At 40.8% G+C, this 16,423-nt stretch overlaps 1 protein-coding gene across 3 annotated transcripts in view; it reads left to right on the top strand.

Moving 5' to 3' along the window:
* Sugct (succinyl-CoA:glutarate-CoA transferase) overlaps positions 1-16,423 on the top strand; it is a 668,162-nt gene that overhangs the window by 617,532 nt on the left and 34,207 nt on the right. The window contains exon 14 of one of the 3 annotated variants that reach the window (XM_055603971.1): positions 635-702. The exons of the other annotated variants lie outside the window; for them this stretch is intronic. Within the exon in view, the coding sequence (XP_055459946.1) occupies positions 635-702 (68 nt within the window). The remainder of the gene's footprint in view (positions 1-634; positions 703-16,423) is intronic. 3 annotated transcript variants of the gene reach the window in all.

Raw genomic sequence — 16,423 nt, 5'->3', positions numbered from 1 at the left:
ATCATCATCATCATCATCATCATCATCATCATCATCATCATCATCATGACTTTAATCATGCATTCTATCTGAATCCTTTGGAACATCCCCTTATAAATTTAATAACAGAAATAATCTTTGTAAATAAATCAGTTAGATCTTAACTAGTACTTTGAAAATCCATCTTAACTTTTCTTCTGGAATTTTTCTCTGTCAGTGATAAATTTTCCCAGGCTTCTCTCTTAATATCTTAGTTTAAGACTCTCTAGTACATACATATGCCAGAAACATTGGGGATTTTTTTTTCCTTTATTTAAAAATAGATCCAAAGGCAAACATATTTCAAGTAGATTTCCTACTATGGGGATTTCCAAAACTCACACTGGAGAATGAAAGCAGAAGCTATAGTTTCAAATTTGTGCTCAGTATGTGCAACCTTGTCTTCTCTAGCTTTTAGTGTCCTTCATCTGACTACTACAAATGCCGATCCATAGAAGGCCAAAGGGGGAGATGTGAGGTCTTTATTTTATTTAAGAAGAAATTGGGCTTCTTACAAGTTTTTCTTTCTTTCTTTCTCCTGTTCCTAATTCTCATCTTTGAAGAGAAACTATGAAGTGGCATTTTACTTTACAAAGTCATTTCCTTTCAATTTTAGATGTGTGTCAATTAACTATGGACTCAGAAAAGGACTCCCAGATGTTCTACTCCCTCAGCATGACCCTGGTATGTTCTGAGGAATTAAAGCAAGTTTGTTTCCTGGTTTATAATCTTATTTCAAAATAATAGTCAGCATTCATTGGTCACCTAGTTGGTTCCGTATATGGAGCATAAAACAGTGAATATTTATTGGCCCCTTTACTAAAAGAACTCCTACTATCACATTACTCATTGAATGATGGAGAGGTTAATGAAAAGACTTGTGGGAAACAGAGATAAGAAATACACAAAAATATTGAGCAGCAGGTAAACTTTTTTTTCTCTTGAGCTTATTACAAGTAGATATGCTTAAAGTTGTTATGTAACCAGACAGAGAAACCATATTCCATATTAAAGAAAAAGAAAGTTACCTCAGAAAATTTTTGTCCATAGTAATAAGGCTAATAGATGCCCTTAAAATTCAAATAGTCTTTACTGCTTGACATTTTAAAGATGAAAAGAATGCCTGTATCAAGATGCTAATGTGTGTGTGTTGTATTGTGTATAATGCTTGTGTGGCTAGGACAAAGGAAAAGAGGAGAGAAGAAACATTAGGTGTGGCTAAAAAGCACCTGCATAAGAAGAGGTAGAAGAGGTAGATTTCTTAACTTTTAATCCTCCAGTGTTGATGCTGAACAATGTAGGAAGCAGGCCACACAGACATTATCCTGGGCAACACATGGCATGCGTTATGGATGGATCTCCAATTTGTTGCTTAACCCTATGTCGTGGCTCATTGTGTGCTACATAAGAGGATACCAATGACTAATCTAAAATGAACATTTGTCTCATAATCCTAGGGGCTGGGAAATTCAATGCCAAGGTGCCATTAGACCTTACTTAAGAAGTGGTCACTAGGTGGGAATCCAAGAGCCAAGAGGGCCAAAAGGAGGGAGTAAAAGGGGGAGGAGTACTGGCACGCCTCTAAACTTCACTTCTTAGTTCTGCCACAAGTGCAGTTAGGTTTCAATATGAATTTTTCATGACTTACACCATTGCCTTTACCATAGTCTAGTGTAATCACGGGTGAGACATAGTTGCTTCGATTAGTCTTTCAGGCACCCAGGATCCTCTTGTGATACCCAATTCTCTACTATGTTACTTTAAAGTGGGGAGGAGATGTAAAAAGTTATATATGAGGCCTGCGGGTTGGGACCAAGCCTGCAACGGAGCAAGCCTGGAAGTGGCATATAAAACTTTTGCTTGCATAGCATTAGATAGAATTCATACTTACGACCCAAATCTAATTGCAAAGGAACTGGGGAAAGGTCATTGTTTAATTTCTGCCCAGAGGGAACATAAGCTGTTTTTAGTGGACGTATGTTGACAAGTCCGACACATCCTAGTACTCCGATCATTCAGCAGTCAACAGTGAGACGTCCTCAAACACATGAGGCCCATTTTTTTCCCATTGGCACCCTTGCTGCCTGCACTCAGCATTCTTTGGAAGACTTCTAATTTGCATAGTTATTATTTGTGTTTGTCTGTGGCCTGAAGAAATCTTTTAGGATTTCAGACTTTCTATGGAAACTCGAAACTTAATTTGAAGTGGTAAAGTCTAGAAATGCCACTCCCGGCTCAAATTTTTACTATCTCAATTCCATGACGAGAAAGAAAAGGAGAAAGAGAAAGGAAACATGGGCTTGACTCCTTCAAAATCGTAGCGCTTCTCACGAGTAAGGAAAGTGAGAATGGAACCTGTGTGTGGTTGCAGGCCTCACCCCTCCCACCTATGACCACAGAGTTGACTCGGCCCTTTGTATAGTTTATGTAGGTCAGCCAGGTGCTCACGCGCAAACACAGCCTTCCAGGGCTGTGATTCACACAGGCACTTGTATTCAAACAGGAACACTAAATCACCCAAGTTTCTTACATGTACACATATGAATTTATCTTGTAGCATGTAGATCATGCAGATTGTCTCCCCATATCATCTGTTTTATGAAGTGCTTACAGACAATGTAATTGCAAGGGCGACTCAACCTCAAAATGTGAAATCATGATAACCACGGAGCACTGTTTGTCAGCCCTCCAATGACACGGCTTGCTGTCTCTAAGTTTTAAACGTTGTTACTAAGCGACACCACCATAGATTACTTATACCAAAAATAACAGCTGGCTTTTAAATTAATTTGAAAGTGAATATAATCTATACCAGGTACATATTCAAGAGGTGAAGTAATTCCTGGCACCCTTCAACTGATACCCTATCTTCCAATTTAGGGCCAAGCATTTAGAATTCAGAAAGATTACACATAAGATAGTATTTTATGATTTTTTGTCCTTGGGAGTAGAAGAACAGGCAGTACATGATGCTGTACACCTGTGAACCTAGCATTATGGTAGGTACCTAGGGAATAAACACACCACTAGAAAGAAATCTGGACAACGAGTCAGGCATGGAACAGCTGGTGGAGAAATCAGACTGGGAATGAAAGCAATCTCTGGAAGGCATTTGAATTCACTATAAACATTTTGCAAGCCTTAGGTGAAGAAGCTAGAACTCTGAGCCTCATAACAAAGCTGAAGCTGGCTTCAGGCGAAGGAGATGGGCTCTGAAACCACACAGCTTAAGAAATAGCTGTCTCATCAGGACTGATTGGACCCTCTTCCCCTGTGACCTGGTGAGGCAGCCCCCCCCACTCCCCACCAGGGGAGAGTGATAGAAAATCAGACAACAGAGTCCTTGTCAAAGACAGCCCCTACTCCCTTTTCTAGGAGACCTACGTGAAGCCCAAGCTTCCCATTAGCTACATCTGTGTAGGGAGTCTAGGTCCAGTCCATGCATGGTCCTTGGTTTGTGCTTCAGTCTCTGTAAGGACCCCTGAGCCCCGGTTAGTCAGCTCTGTTGGTCTTCTTCTAGAGTTCCTGTTTCCTCCCAGTCCTTCTATCCTTCCAGCCACTCTTCCACAAGGATCCTCACGCTCTGCCTATGAGTCTTGGCATCTGTTTTTCATAGGTGACTTGATGTGCTCAGGTGGGTTGGGGGGAGGGATCCCTTTTTCTGAGGAGTAGGGGAGGGAGAAGAGGAAGGAGGGAGGGAGGATGGGATTAGGAAGAGAGGAAGAAGCGGTTACTGTAGGGATGTAAAGTAGATAGACAGATGATAGATAGATAGATAGATAGATAGATAGATAGATAGATAGATAGATGATAAATAGAAAAGAAAGCTATCATTTAAACAGTGCAAAAAGCCTTTTATTTCTGAATCACCTACTGTGTGTCAGTCTTCACAAAAATGGCCCTAGGTTTCTGCCATGCTGGCTGCTTGGATCATCTGAATCTCTTTTCCTAGAAACAGGGCATCACTGGGAATGAAAGAGGTATACCTTTGACTATTAATCCCTCAGCAGGAAAGGCAGGAAAGTATCTTCATCTATCCATGAAAACAAACCGAGAGTGCTACTGTTGTGGTAACAAGACAGCCACAACAATAAACATGACTCCAGAGTGGAGAACTGATAGGGAGGCTTCATAGAGCCAAAGGCAAACGGGGCTCTGACCTTTAGGTACCCAATGCCTTTATTGGATCGTCACTTTCAGTCTGATTCTGATTTTGAACTCTTATCCTGTATATAATTTACCGAGAGTGAGAAGGTCTTAGTTCCTCAGAGAGGTTAGAAAGCACAGGCTGGGATCAGTCGCTGATCTGCCTGAGTTTCCTGAGCTGGGGCCTTATCTTCCTCTTGCCTGTAGCCTCGAGATGTGATCTGCAACAGTTCTTTCTGCCCTCTTACTAGTCTTTCCTGTCGAATTCCCTCCAGGCCCGGGGAAGGCTGGGAAAGAGAAATAAAAATCACAAGGAGTTGGGCTTCACAAGAGTAACAACGAAAGTCTCCCCAGCTGTGGAAACCATGCCACCGTAAAGGGACTGGCACTCGTCAAGGGTGCTACGGATATTACCAGCCCAGAAGCGGTCCACTCTGTCACAGATAGGCACTAGGGTCGTGAAAACCAATCTTGTCTTCTAGCCTAAGCAGCACGATGACATTGATCAAAATGTCGTTTTGAAATGTTCGCCTGGTTTCTGATGTGGAATGTGCACTGTGTCTACTGTCATCTCTTTGGAGCTTAAATCCAAACACCGCCTGTTCTGGGAGGACTCCAAAATAAAAATAAAACAGATAACTGGACTATGAGAGAGCAGAACAATAACAGTGAGCAGCAAGGACAGCTCATGTGCTGGCTTTCTGCCTGTAGAAGAGCTGGTGCTTATCACCCATGAGTGATAACGCTGCCCAGGAGCACTACTTCCTGCCTCCTTGCGGGCAGAGGGACCGAGTGCTATGGAACCAGTGGGGACTGCAAGACCAGAGTCTTTAGGGTTCTTTCTTTGTCTGAGAATTTTGAGACCAACAATTAATGTCCCCCCAAGCCTTGGTTGATCCAACTTTCCTTTCAATAGCTCCTCAGTAAGAAAGGGGTGAGGAGGAAGACATCAGAGAGAAAGTATGTGAGCCACAGACCAGGACCCGGTAGTGAGATTTCAAAGCATTCTCTCTCTGTGTAACAGTTAATTCATCCTCCTGTTATTCCTGCTTTCTAAACTGACTCCTTTAACAAAATAAAGCAATCAAAGCAAAACAGGAGCATCTTAAGAACACAAGGTTGACCCGAGGGAAAAAAAAAAAAAACAAACAAACCATAAACTCAGAAGAGAAAAAGTGCGGTGCTCAGATGTTTCTGAAGATGCGCTTATGTGATGGGGGCCTGAAGCGTGTGCTGAAAGCCTGCTCCACAGAGCACCTCTCTGGCCTCAGTGAGAAATTTGCCTGCCTCTGCTCAGTGTGTCTTCCTTTTAAACTTCGTTTGGGGCCTATGGGATGACTCAGCAGGTAAAACCCGACAAGCTTGAGTCTGATTTCTAAGGTACACGTACATGGTAGACAGAGAGAACCAAAGCGTGCAAGCTGCCCTGTGACCTCCGCACATTGCATTAAATATGTGTGTTGCTTTCTAGTCTATAGCCGATTTCTTAATACCAACCTGCTAGTCCAGATACATGGGATATCTTTCCATGTCCAATGCTTTCTTCAAAATTTCACTATCCCATTTTTTTTAAAATCTCCTTGGTTTAGTTTATTTCTAGATATTTTAAAAACTATTCTAAATGGGATGTTTTCTTAGCAAGTTTATTGTTGGTATGTGTGTTCACTAAAGCTACTGATTTATTTATTTTTTGTATGTTTCTTTACTGAAACTATTTATCAGTTATGGAAGTTTTTGAGTGGAGACCCTAGGATCCTTTAATTATTAGAATTGTTTCATCTGCAACTAGGGTTGGTTTAAAATCTCCCTTGTAATTTTATCCCTTTTGTATTTCCTCTTGTCTTTTATTCTTATAACCAAGGCTTGGAGCCCTATAATGAAGAAGAGAGGGGAGGGAGGCTACCCTTTCTCATGCTATATTTTAGAGAAAATGGTCCCAGTTTTTTACTGTTTAGAATGGTGTTGATTATAGGTTTGTCATATATATTTTTTTTATTATTATGTTGAGGTGTGTTCTGCCTATTCCTAGTACTTTTAGAAGGAAGGTGTGTTAAGTTTTATGTGCTTATCAAGATGATCGTGTGATTTCTGCCTTTAAGCCTGTTAATATGGTGCATTACATTTATTGTTTTGTACAAGAGTTTGGTTATAATGTATGTTGTTCTTAAGGCCATCTTGAATTCAGTTTTGGTTTTAAAGAGTTTTGCATGTATGTTCTTTAGGGAACTTTTTTTCTGTATTGCTGTTGCCCCACCCCCACCTTTTCCTTGTACTTCTCCTCTTCCTCTGCCTTCTCCTTCTACTGTTATTTCTCTGGCTCGTCCTTGTTCTAATCCTTGTCCCCTTCCTCCCTTCTCCTTTCAGTACTATTTGTTTCTTATTTTTAACATCTTGACCATGATATGTCAAGGAGAGTTTCCTCTCCGATCCTCTCTATTTAGAGTTCTAATAGCTTCCTGTCATTTTATGTCTATTCATTTCTCTAGATCTGGAAAATTATTGACAGTAATTTGATTAAAAGCTTGTCTATGCCCTTGCTTATTGTCTTCATTCCTCTTTCCCATGTATTCTTAGATTTGGTTTCTTGAGTGTATCCTACTCATCTTGGAACTTGTTTTTCTTTACATAGTTCTGTGAATGATATAGGCTTGATCTCCACAATACCTGATGTACATTTGATCCTGTTCGTTGATGAAACTTTCTTCCCCACTATTTATTTTATTGATTCTTTTGTTTCCAGAATTTTGTTTGGTTATTTTTCTGTTTCTCTATTTCCTTGATGAATTTTTTCCCAATATTTTTAATTTTAAATTACTTTTGAAAAATTTTACACAAGTACTGTATTTATTTACCTATTTCCATAACTCCTTCATCTTCCAGTTCCTCCTGTGTTTCTCTTCCTCTCAAATTCATAGCCTCTTCTTCTTTAATTAATATATCTGTATGTATGAATATATATATATATATATATGTATACATACATTCATGCATCAGAGAGAGAGAGAGAGAGCGAGGATTTAGAGATGCTCATATCATATATGTGTGTTTAGGGCTGACCACTTAAGATGGGTTAAATTATCAGGGGCCTCATCCCTGGAAGAAACTGATTCTTCCTGTTTCAGCAGCCATTACTTGCCTACAGCATTTTATACAGGGATGGGACTTTATGAATTTCTCCCCATCTTCATTGACATGTCAGTTAGGTTTTTTTTTTTTTTTTTTTTTTTTTTTTTTTTTTTTTTTTTTTTTTTTATTTTTGTTTTTTTTTTTTTTTTTTTTTTTTTTTTTTTTTTTTTTTTTTTTTTTTAATGCAGTTCTTATTTAGGCAGCTTCCCTGTCCTTCAATAAAACCTAGAATACAAAATCTTGCAGTAGCTCTTTTGGTCATCTGGCTCTTTCAGTCTTCCCACCTCTTCATCCATGATGTTCCTTGGGCCTCAGATGTAGAAGATGTGTTGGGTATGTATCAGTGGGATACACACACATACACACGTGTGCACGCACACACACACATACTTGTGTAAAATTTTTCAAAAATAATTTAAAATTAAAAATATCGGGAACAATTCTGTGAAGAAATAGAGAAACAGAAAAATAACCAAGCAAGCCACATATGTATATGTGGACTCGAGAAACCCACAGTCACATATTCTATGTATTTTGATTGGTTATAGGGCTATGTAATAACCCAGGGATTCTCAATCTCCTAAGACCCTTTAAATACAGTCCTTCATGTTGTGGTAAACCCCAGCCATAAAATTATTTTGTTTCTACTTCATAAATGTAATTTTGAAACTCTTATGAGTCATGATGTAAATATCTGATAAACAGGATGTGTGATGTGAGACCCCCAAAGAGGTCAAGATCCACAGGTTGAGAAACGCTATAATAACCTTTGCTGCAAAAATGCTTTTTGATGAAGGGTGAGAGTTATCTGTAGGTGGAAGTTTCTTCTATATTTTTATTTTTTATCAAAGGTCCTGATTCTTTCACCTACTTTGTTAACTTACTCGTCTATATCTTGAATTAATTTAGTAACTTTTCCAATTCTTGGATCAAATTGTTTGTTTATTTGATTCTGTAAGTTGGTCTTTGATCCTTTGCAATAGTCCTTTAAACTCTTTCTTTGGCAGCTTAGCTATTTCATCATCTTTATTTTCCAGTGTTCTGAGGCTATCAGCTTGTAACATTGTAATAATGGAAGTATGTCTCATGTTTGTGTGTGTGTGTGTGTGTTGTGTTGTGTTTTCTGACTCATGGAGTCTAATTCCAGTTTGTGGCTTTTTTTGCTCTTTTTGCTTTTTGGCTCCAACTACTTTAGTTTGTTTTGTTTTGTTTTATGAGTTTTGCTGGTTGGTTTTCTTTGCTTGTATTTATGTTCAGGAAGAAAATTGACTGCAATAGTAGCTATGATGGTATGGCAAACACCACAATGTTAACAGCAGAGAAAAATTCCGTCTATAAGTAGGCTATGTCTAAATATTAGAACACACGTGTGTCTTTCCACAGTGTCAACATTTATTAAGATAATACATTCACAAGGTAGGATAATTTCAAAGGCAGTACTTTGCCTGACAATCTTACTTTGCTTGGTAGTCTGGCTAAGGGGAATATGGATTATTTTATCCCAGTCTTTCTTAGTAATATTGTCTCACATCACACAGTCTATCTGTCTATGTGTGTCTGTGTATGTTGAGTGGATACTAAGGGTGACAAAAGCAGCACCAGAGTTCTAGGAGGTTACAGAAGTAGGATGATAGAAATGCACATAGAGTCTGTACTGATAAGATAAGGAATCAATGTCAGATGCAGGGAAGAAACTCCCACTTTGTGCAGACTGCCATGGAGTTGAGGTAGAGAGTAACCCTGCAAAGAAGGCCAGATGAAAGGGTAGGAGCAGGTCCAGATCTGGACTGGGTGGGCAGATGGGGAGCAGATACTAAGAGATGAGCAGGAGGATGCACAAATGGCACTTAAACAGGCCATGTCAACAGGAGAGACTAAGGGTTGAGCCTGTGGTCCTTCACACACACACACACATACCAGGTATGAGATGACAGGTCAGTGGAGGCCATTTCCATTGCAGTAGTGTGTGTCTACTCCTTTTAGGGTACAGATGAAGGAGTTATTCTCTTTCCTCACTCTGGTGTGTCTGATAAGTTCTTGGACCTGGTTTCCCTGGTATGATTTTAATATGCCTACAGTCTTAATTCACCCTGATGATTTTATATGGCTGCACCTTTTTCCACTTCCTGGAATAAGTTGTTTATCAGTCTGTGCTGCAGGAGTGTTGCTGGACAGATGGTGGTGTTTGTGGATCCACCCAAGTGCACAGTCATCCTCCATCCCCAAAATGGAGTAAAAACTGCTTGTGAAATAGAGCTTCTCTGGGAAAGGCCCTCTGAAAAAAACACCAGTTTACACAATATGGAGTGACTTAGTGCAGGGCCCAGATGGATGTCAACAGCTGTCTTCTTCACTTGCGTTCCTGCAAACTTAAAAGATTTATTAATTTTTATTTTATGTGTCCACATGTCTATGTGCACCACATGTGTGCCCGCTGCCCGTAAAGTTTACAAGAGGGCATCAGATCCCCTGAGACTGGAATAACGGATGGTTGTGGGCCACCCTGTGAGTGCAGGGACCTGAACCTGGGCCCTCTGAGAGAGCGACAAGGGCTCTCAGCTCTCCAGCCACACGCACAGTCATCCTGAAGTCTGTACACAGAGCTGTGGGGTCCTGTTTGTCAGTTGAGGAGAGTCCATCTTGAGTTGTAGAGTCGGGCTGTCTAGTGTCACTTGCTCTGAGGTTTCTTGAGTCCCAACTAGGTATCAATTCTTGTGACGTGGTGCCTGTCTGCTTCCACCAGTGTAGCTCTGTTTGCAGTCACCTACTGTGGAGTCTCCAGTCTGGCTCTTGGGTCCTCTCAGGGCCACCTGTACTACCTCTATTATCCCAGATGCTTGTGCTTTTGGCACCCCATTCTGCCACTGCTGGTGCCACCTCCTGTTCCTCCACTCTAGAGGTGCAGTATTTTCCTTATCCATTTATCCAGCTATGACTGAGCTAAGTGTTGTCAACAGTACTGTGATGAGCATGGGGTTGCAGCTTTTTCTGTTGTTCACTGGCTGATACTCTCTAAGGCCTACGGAGAAGGAAAGGGAAGAAGGGTTTGTGGTGGAGTACGCATAACTTTATTTGCATTTGAAACAAACTCAATAGAATGCCAGAATATCCCCACGTTCAAAATTGGGGTTAGAGTGCCAGTTATTTTGTTTTCAGTATTTTCAATATTTGAAGCATTTCATAACATTTTAATTAAAAAATTAAAATCAATAAGAAGTTACAGAATTGTAATAAGAAGAGCTTATTCTTCCAATGGATTCTTCTTCTAAATCAAAAATAGTTTTCAGTTCTGGAACCCACCAGCCTACAGACCTTTACATGCTGTGGTGTGGTAAGCAGTTCTCCTCTGCTCTTGACTCCTGGGTGAGCTCACCTGGTACTTGACTTCAGACCATCACTGTGTCCTGGTCTTCACTCTTCCTTGACCAGCTCCAGTTTCCATATGGACACATAGAATACATATTGAACTCAGCTGTTCAAAACATGGCTCTGACTTGCCCCACAATTTTCTCTGTAACATCGTCTGCATCACCCATACCATAAAACTTACCTAAACTCCACAATTTTCAGTCTTCCTCAGCTCCCTTCTTAATCTCATTTTCCACAAGCACGCATTTTTATTTAAAAAAAAAAAATCATACTCAACTCTGTTGTATTCCAGAGTCCATGTTGAGGGCTGGAAAAGTCCATGTCTCCTCCATGCCCTGGTCCCAGGCTTTATGTCTTTCAAAGCCCTTCCATTAATCACAGTCACTTCCAAAAGTTTCCTCACTTCTTTCCCTCAGGCTACCATCATCTCTTTTGGAAAAGGTTTCTTTAAATCACAAGCTCCACTACTCAAGAGCTTCCAAGAGCTTCTCTGTGCTAAGAGCCCAGAGGAAGTCCTATTAGCAGTCTGTGGAATGCTCATTAACAGCTCATAGCTCACTCCCATTGTCTTTGCAGTAGTCCCAACAGCTTTCTGAGAATCAGCTTAACTATCTCTTAGTCAGGGCCAAGAAGACTGACATCTTGTATCTACCCCTGCTCTTACCTCTGCTTGGAGTCTTTCTACTTCCATAATTTCCTTCCTTCCTTTTCTGCTCAAATCTTAGGTTCTCTGATCATCCCATCTACCACAACACCCTGTTATTTCCTGTTGCCATTAGTGATACTCTGCTGTGTTTATGGGAAGGAGCCTAGCATAAATGTCCTCTGAGAGGCCCCACCCAGCAGCTGATTGAATCAGAAGCTGAGACTCACATCCAAGCATTAGGCTGAGCTTAGGGAAGTCTTGTGGAAAAGTGTGGGAGGAAGGATAGAAGGACCCGGAAGGGACAAGAACACCACAAGAAGACCAAAAGAGTAAACTAACCTATGCCCATAGGGGCATACAGAGACAGAAGCACCAAAGAGCATGCATAGACTAGACCTAGGCCCCCTAAAACTGATGGGCACTTTGATTTTCATGTAGATTCTTTTAGTAAACTGAATGGCTGTTGTCTATGACATGGACACTGTTACCTACTTTTATTTTTTTATTTTTCTTCACAATTTATTCATTATGTATCCCAATTGAAGCCCCCCCCCCCGTCAACTTCCCTAGTCCCACACTTCCTCCCTCTCCCTTTTATTCCCTTTCCCTAGTACACTGAAAGGGGGAGTTACCCACTATTGCCGTCTACCCATAGCTTGTTAACGCTCATCAAGACTTCCTGGATCCTCTTCCTCTGTGGCCGTGGCCGGGCAAGACTCCATCACCAGGGTTGAGTGATTAAAGAGCAGTAAACTGAGTTCATGATAGAGGCAGCCCCTGCTCCCTTCACTCAGAGATTCACATGGAGACTGAGCTGTCAATTGGCCACATCTGAGCAGGGGGTCTAGGTCCTCTCCATGCATGGTCCTCCGTTGGTATGTCAGTCTCTGCAGGATCCCCAGGGCTCAGAACTTTTAGTTTCGTTGGTCTCCTTGTAGGGCTCCTATTCTTCTCCATATCCCTCTATTCCCTACCCCTCTCTTCCTCCATAAGGCTCCCTGCACTCTGCCCAAAGTTTGGCCCTGAGTCTCAGCATCTGCTTCAATCCCCTGTTGAGTGACCCCTTTCAGAGGACCTTCTATAGTAGACTCCCATCTTGTTTCTTCTCTTACACTGCTTCTGGTGTCTATTTTATTGCTCAGCTATGTTCATAGAAGTTTTATTTGTAATAGCCAGAATCTGGAAAGAACCCAGATGCCCCTCAATGGAGGAATGGATACAGAAATTGTGGTACATCTACACAATGGAATACTACTCAGCTATTAAAAAAAGGAAACCATGAAATTTGCAGGCAAGTGGATGGGACTATAAGAAATCATCCTGAGTGAGGTAACTCAGAAACAGAAAGACAGGCATAGTATACATTAACTAATACGCAGATATTACCTGTATAATATAGGACAGCCATTTATAGACCAAAAGAGACCTAGAGACCTAGGGACGATGCTAAAATCTCATTCAGAATGTTGCCTGCTTTTCAATCACTTCTCCCTAATGGGGCTGTCTTGCCTGCCCTCAGTAGATGAGGATGGGCTCAGTCCTGATGGGACTTACAAAGTGGGACACAAACAAAATGGGGGCACCGATGCCCCAGCAGAGCTCTCGAGCACACCAGGGTAGGAAGGCCACTTGATTTTGATTCTCACACAGGTGATGACTGACTTTTCCCTCTCCGCTGGGGTCTGACATCACAATCTTTCTTGATTGGTTAATTTTAAAAGAATTGGTACAAAGGAAATGAAGGAAAGAGGAAAGGGGTTGGATGCAAGTTCCCAGAATGCAGCAGGGCATTTGTGTAAACTAAAGTTTTACCAGGTGTGGTGCAAGTGGGGTTTAAAATATTTGCACAAAGATTTTTACAAGGTGAGGGAGATAAAGAGACTTGAATTCTTTGTCTTAAATAAAATTATACAGTGTAGAAAAATCTAATGTTTCTTATGTCTATATTTATTCAAATAGCAAATTAATACTAGTTTTGATCAGCTGCTCACAGGCATTCACAAATATATTAATTCATTTTTCTGGAAGCATCCCAGAGAATATAGCATTGTTTTCTGCTTTCCTTTACCAGAGACTCTGCTAGTCATATCTGCATAGTAATTTGATCTTCACAAATACGCAGAGATGTCAGCATTGTCTGAATCTTAGAGTTGAGAACATGGAACCTTTCAGAAGGTTGAATATGTCTTTAAATCACAGTTTCTAATAAGCTCTACAATGTACCCAGGCCTACCTCACACCAGTCTTTACTTTTTTAAACACATTCATCTCCCCTCTCTAAAATTTGCAGATTCAATTTCTACAACAGGCCTATAAACTTTCAACAGCAGTGACTTACTCAGTTTTCACTGTCTGGTGAAAACTATCTCCCCTCTCTTTCTTTATTCGCTCTTTCTGATCTAGGAGCTTTCCCTTTTCTTCATTGCTTATGGCTCTTGTAGTCTCAGAGGAACAATAGCCTTCCTGGGCCACCCAGAAGTTGGATATAAGAGAGCAGGTTAGGTCAGAGAGAGACCAAGCCTGGGAACAGTTCGTGCTGGAAGACAGCAGATGCCCGACTCACAGATGGGTTTGTTTCCTAAAATTTTTTGGAAGGTTGTCCTGTGAAACCTTAAATACACTTCCCCATCGAAACAATATTATCAATGATAGATAGGGTCTTGGGAGCAAGGGGAAGCCTTGTGTAATGCAGATGTCCAAACAAGATACTGCTAGATAATCTTAGAAGTCCTAGAATTTACATAGATTCTGGGAAAAGCCATTTCTGTTCCAAATGGGGAAATAAAGAACATATTCTTTACCACCAGCTTCTATTTTTCTGTATGTGAGAGTCTTCCTAGTTTTTACACTCAAGTAATCCCAACGTCAGCACAGCTTGTGGTATATTTCTAGGGTAATGGAGTCAGGGAAGGAAGGGTACACAACTCTTGTTGTCAAGAAGGGATAGTTGGGGGTTCCTGGGACCTGTAGTGTAGGGGTACTCTGGTAGGACTGTGGTCTAGGTACATACAGAAGTCATTCTGGCTTCAGGGCAACAACTAATGTTGGATGGGACACTGTGTAATGAGAAGTCAGGAAAAAATTAAGCAATATGAGGAATAGAAGTTATTTACCTTAAAAGAGCTCCACGTTCAGAGGTGTGGGTGTCTCGTGTAATCTCTCAGCAATGCACCTTAAGAGAAGTATCCAGAAATAGAATCTGACAGCCTTGGGCTTGATCTTCTTTGAGAGAACCCAGGCTACCAGAGCTTTGTTACCCTTCAACGGTAATTAAAAATTACACTCCATCCCATGGGCCAGCGTGCATATCAAATGAGATAGTGATGGCCAAGACACTCTGATCTCACTGAATGCCCAAGCTAGTTAAGTTAGAATGACACAGTGGACCACATGTTCTCTAAGAACTGATGCTAACAGCTGAGATCATGATGTCAGTAGTATTTATTTAAAAATGATGCCATGCACACAACAGGTATTATATGGAAGAGATGTATTGGATGGAGGTAGAGAGATAGAGGGGGGAAAGAAAAAGACATGGTGGGTAGCCCCCAGGAAAGAAAATGAGGTGGAGGGAGCAAGAGAGGAGAGTAAGAGGGAGGCAAAGGGGCGGGTTGGTCCTTTCATAGCTTGTGCATACATAGATGAACCACCACACACCTGGTGGGTGACACATGATGACATCATAGGTTACTAGGCAAACCAGAGTAGGTTGCCTATATGCTAAAACATGATAAATACAAATTCTGTGTCTTCACTCAGATAAACAAAAACTACTTCTAGTAACATAGGACAATCTAAAATATAATTCAGCCCAGACATTCCACTGGTCCAGAACTTCTTATTTCTGGCCATTTCTATCTCTTGGACCTCCATGTCTGCTTACTAGCAGCCCCCCATTAGCCCAGCACCCCTTACCCTGATAGAGTGTCTCCTTTCAGAAGAATTTACATTTCCTCTTTGTTGTCCCACCTCTTCTGGTGCCTATCCTATTTGCCATTCTGAATGAGATTTAACCATTCTCCCTAGGGTCCTCTTTAGTGTTTAGCTTCTTTAGGTCAGTAGATGGTTCTCCTATATTATATGGCTATAAGAGAGTGTACATCATGCCTGTCTTTCTGTTTCTGGGTTACCTCACTCAGGATGATCTTTTCTAGTTCTATCCATTTGCCTGCAAATTTCATGATTTCCTTGTTTTTTAATAGCTGAGTAGTATTCCATTGGATAAATGTACCAGAATTTCTGTATCCGTTCTTCAGTTGAGGGGCATCTGGGTTGTTTCAGATTCTGGCTATTACAAATAAAGCTGCTATGAACATAGTTGAGCAAAGGTCCTTGCTGAATGGTGGGGATTTTTTTTGGGTATATGCCCAAGAGTGGTGTAGCTACATCTTGAGGAAGCACTATTCCCAATTTTCTGAGAAAGCACCACATTGATTTGCAAAGAGGTTTTACATGTTTGCACTCCCACCAACAATGGAGGAGGGTTTCTCTTTCTCCACATCCTCTCCAGCATAAGTTGCCACTTGAATTTTTGATCTTAGCCACTCTGATGGGTATAAGATGGAATCTCAGAGTTGTTTTGATTTGCATTTCCCTGATGACTAAGGACGTTAAACATTTTTTAAGTGTTTCTCTGCCATTCGATATTCCTGTATTGAGAATTCTCTGCTTAGTTCTGTGCCCCATTTTTTAAATTAGATTATTTGGTTTGTTGGTGTAATTTCTTGAGTTCCTTAGATGCTGAAAAAGCATTTGATAAAATCCAACATCCATTCATGTTTAATGTCTTGGAGAGATCACGATACAAGGCACATACCTAAAGATAGTAAAGGCGATATACAGCAAGCCTATAGCCAACATCATACTGAAAGAAGAAAAACTTAAATCAATCCCACTGAAATCAGGGAAAAGGCAAGGCTTCCCAGCCTCTTCAGATCTCTTCAACATAGTACTTGAAGTCCTTGCTAGAGCAATAAGACAATTAAAGGAGATGAAAGGGATTCAAATCAGAAAAGAATAAGTCAAAGTATCACTATTTGTAGATGATAAGATAGTATACATGAGTGACCCCCAAAATTCTACCAGGGAACTCCTAAAGTTGATAAACACCTTCAGCAA

This window comes from Psammomys obesus, unplaced genomic scaffold, assembly GCF_907164565.1.
Source record: "Psammomys obesus unplaced genomic scaffold, mPsaObe1.curated_primary_1811, whole genome shotgun sequence".
In the NCBI taxonomy this organism is placed as follows: Eukaryota; Metazoa; Chordata; class Mammalia; order Rodentia; family Muridae; genus Psammomys; species Psammomys obesus.
This window is presented reverse-complemented; position numbering and strand designations above follow the sequence as displayed.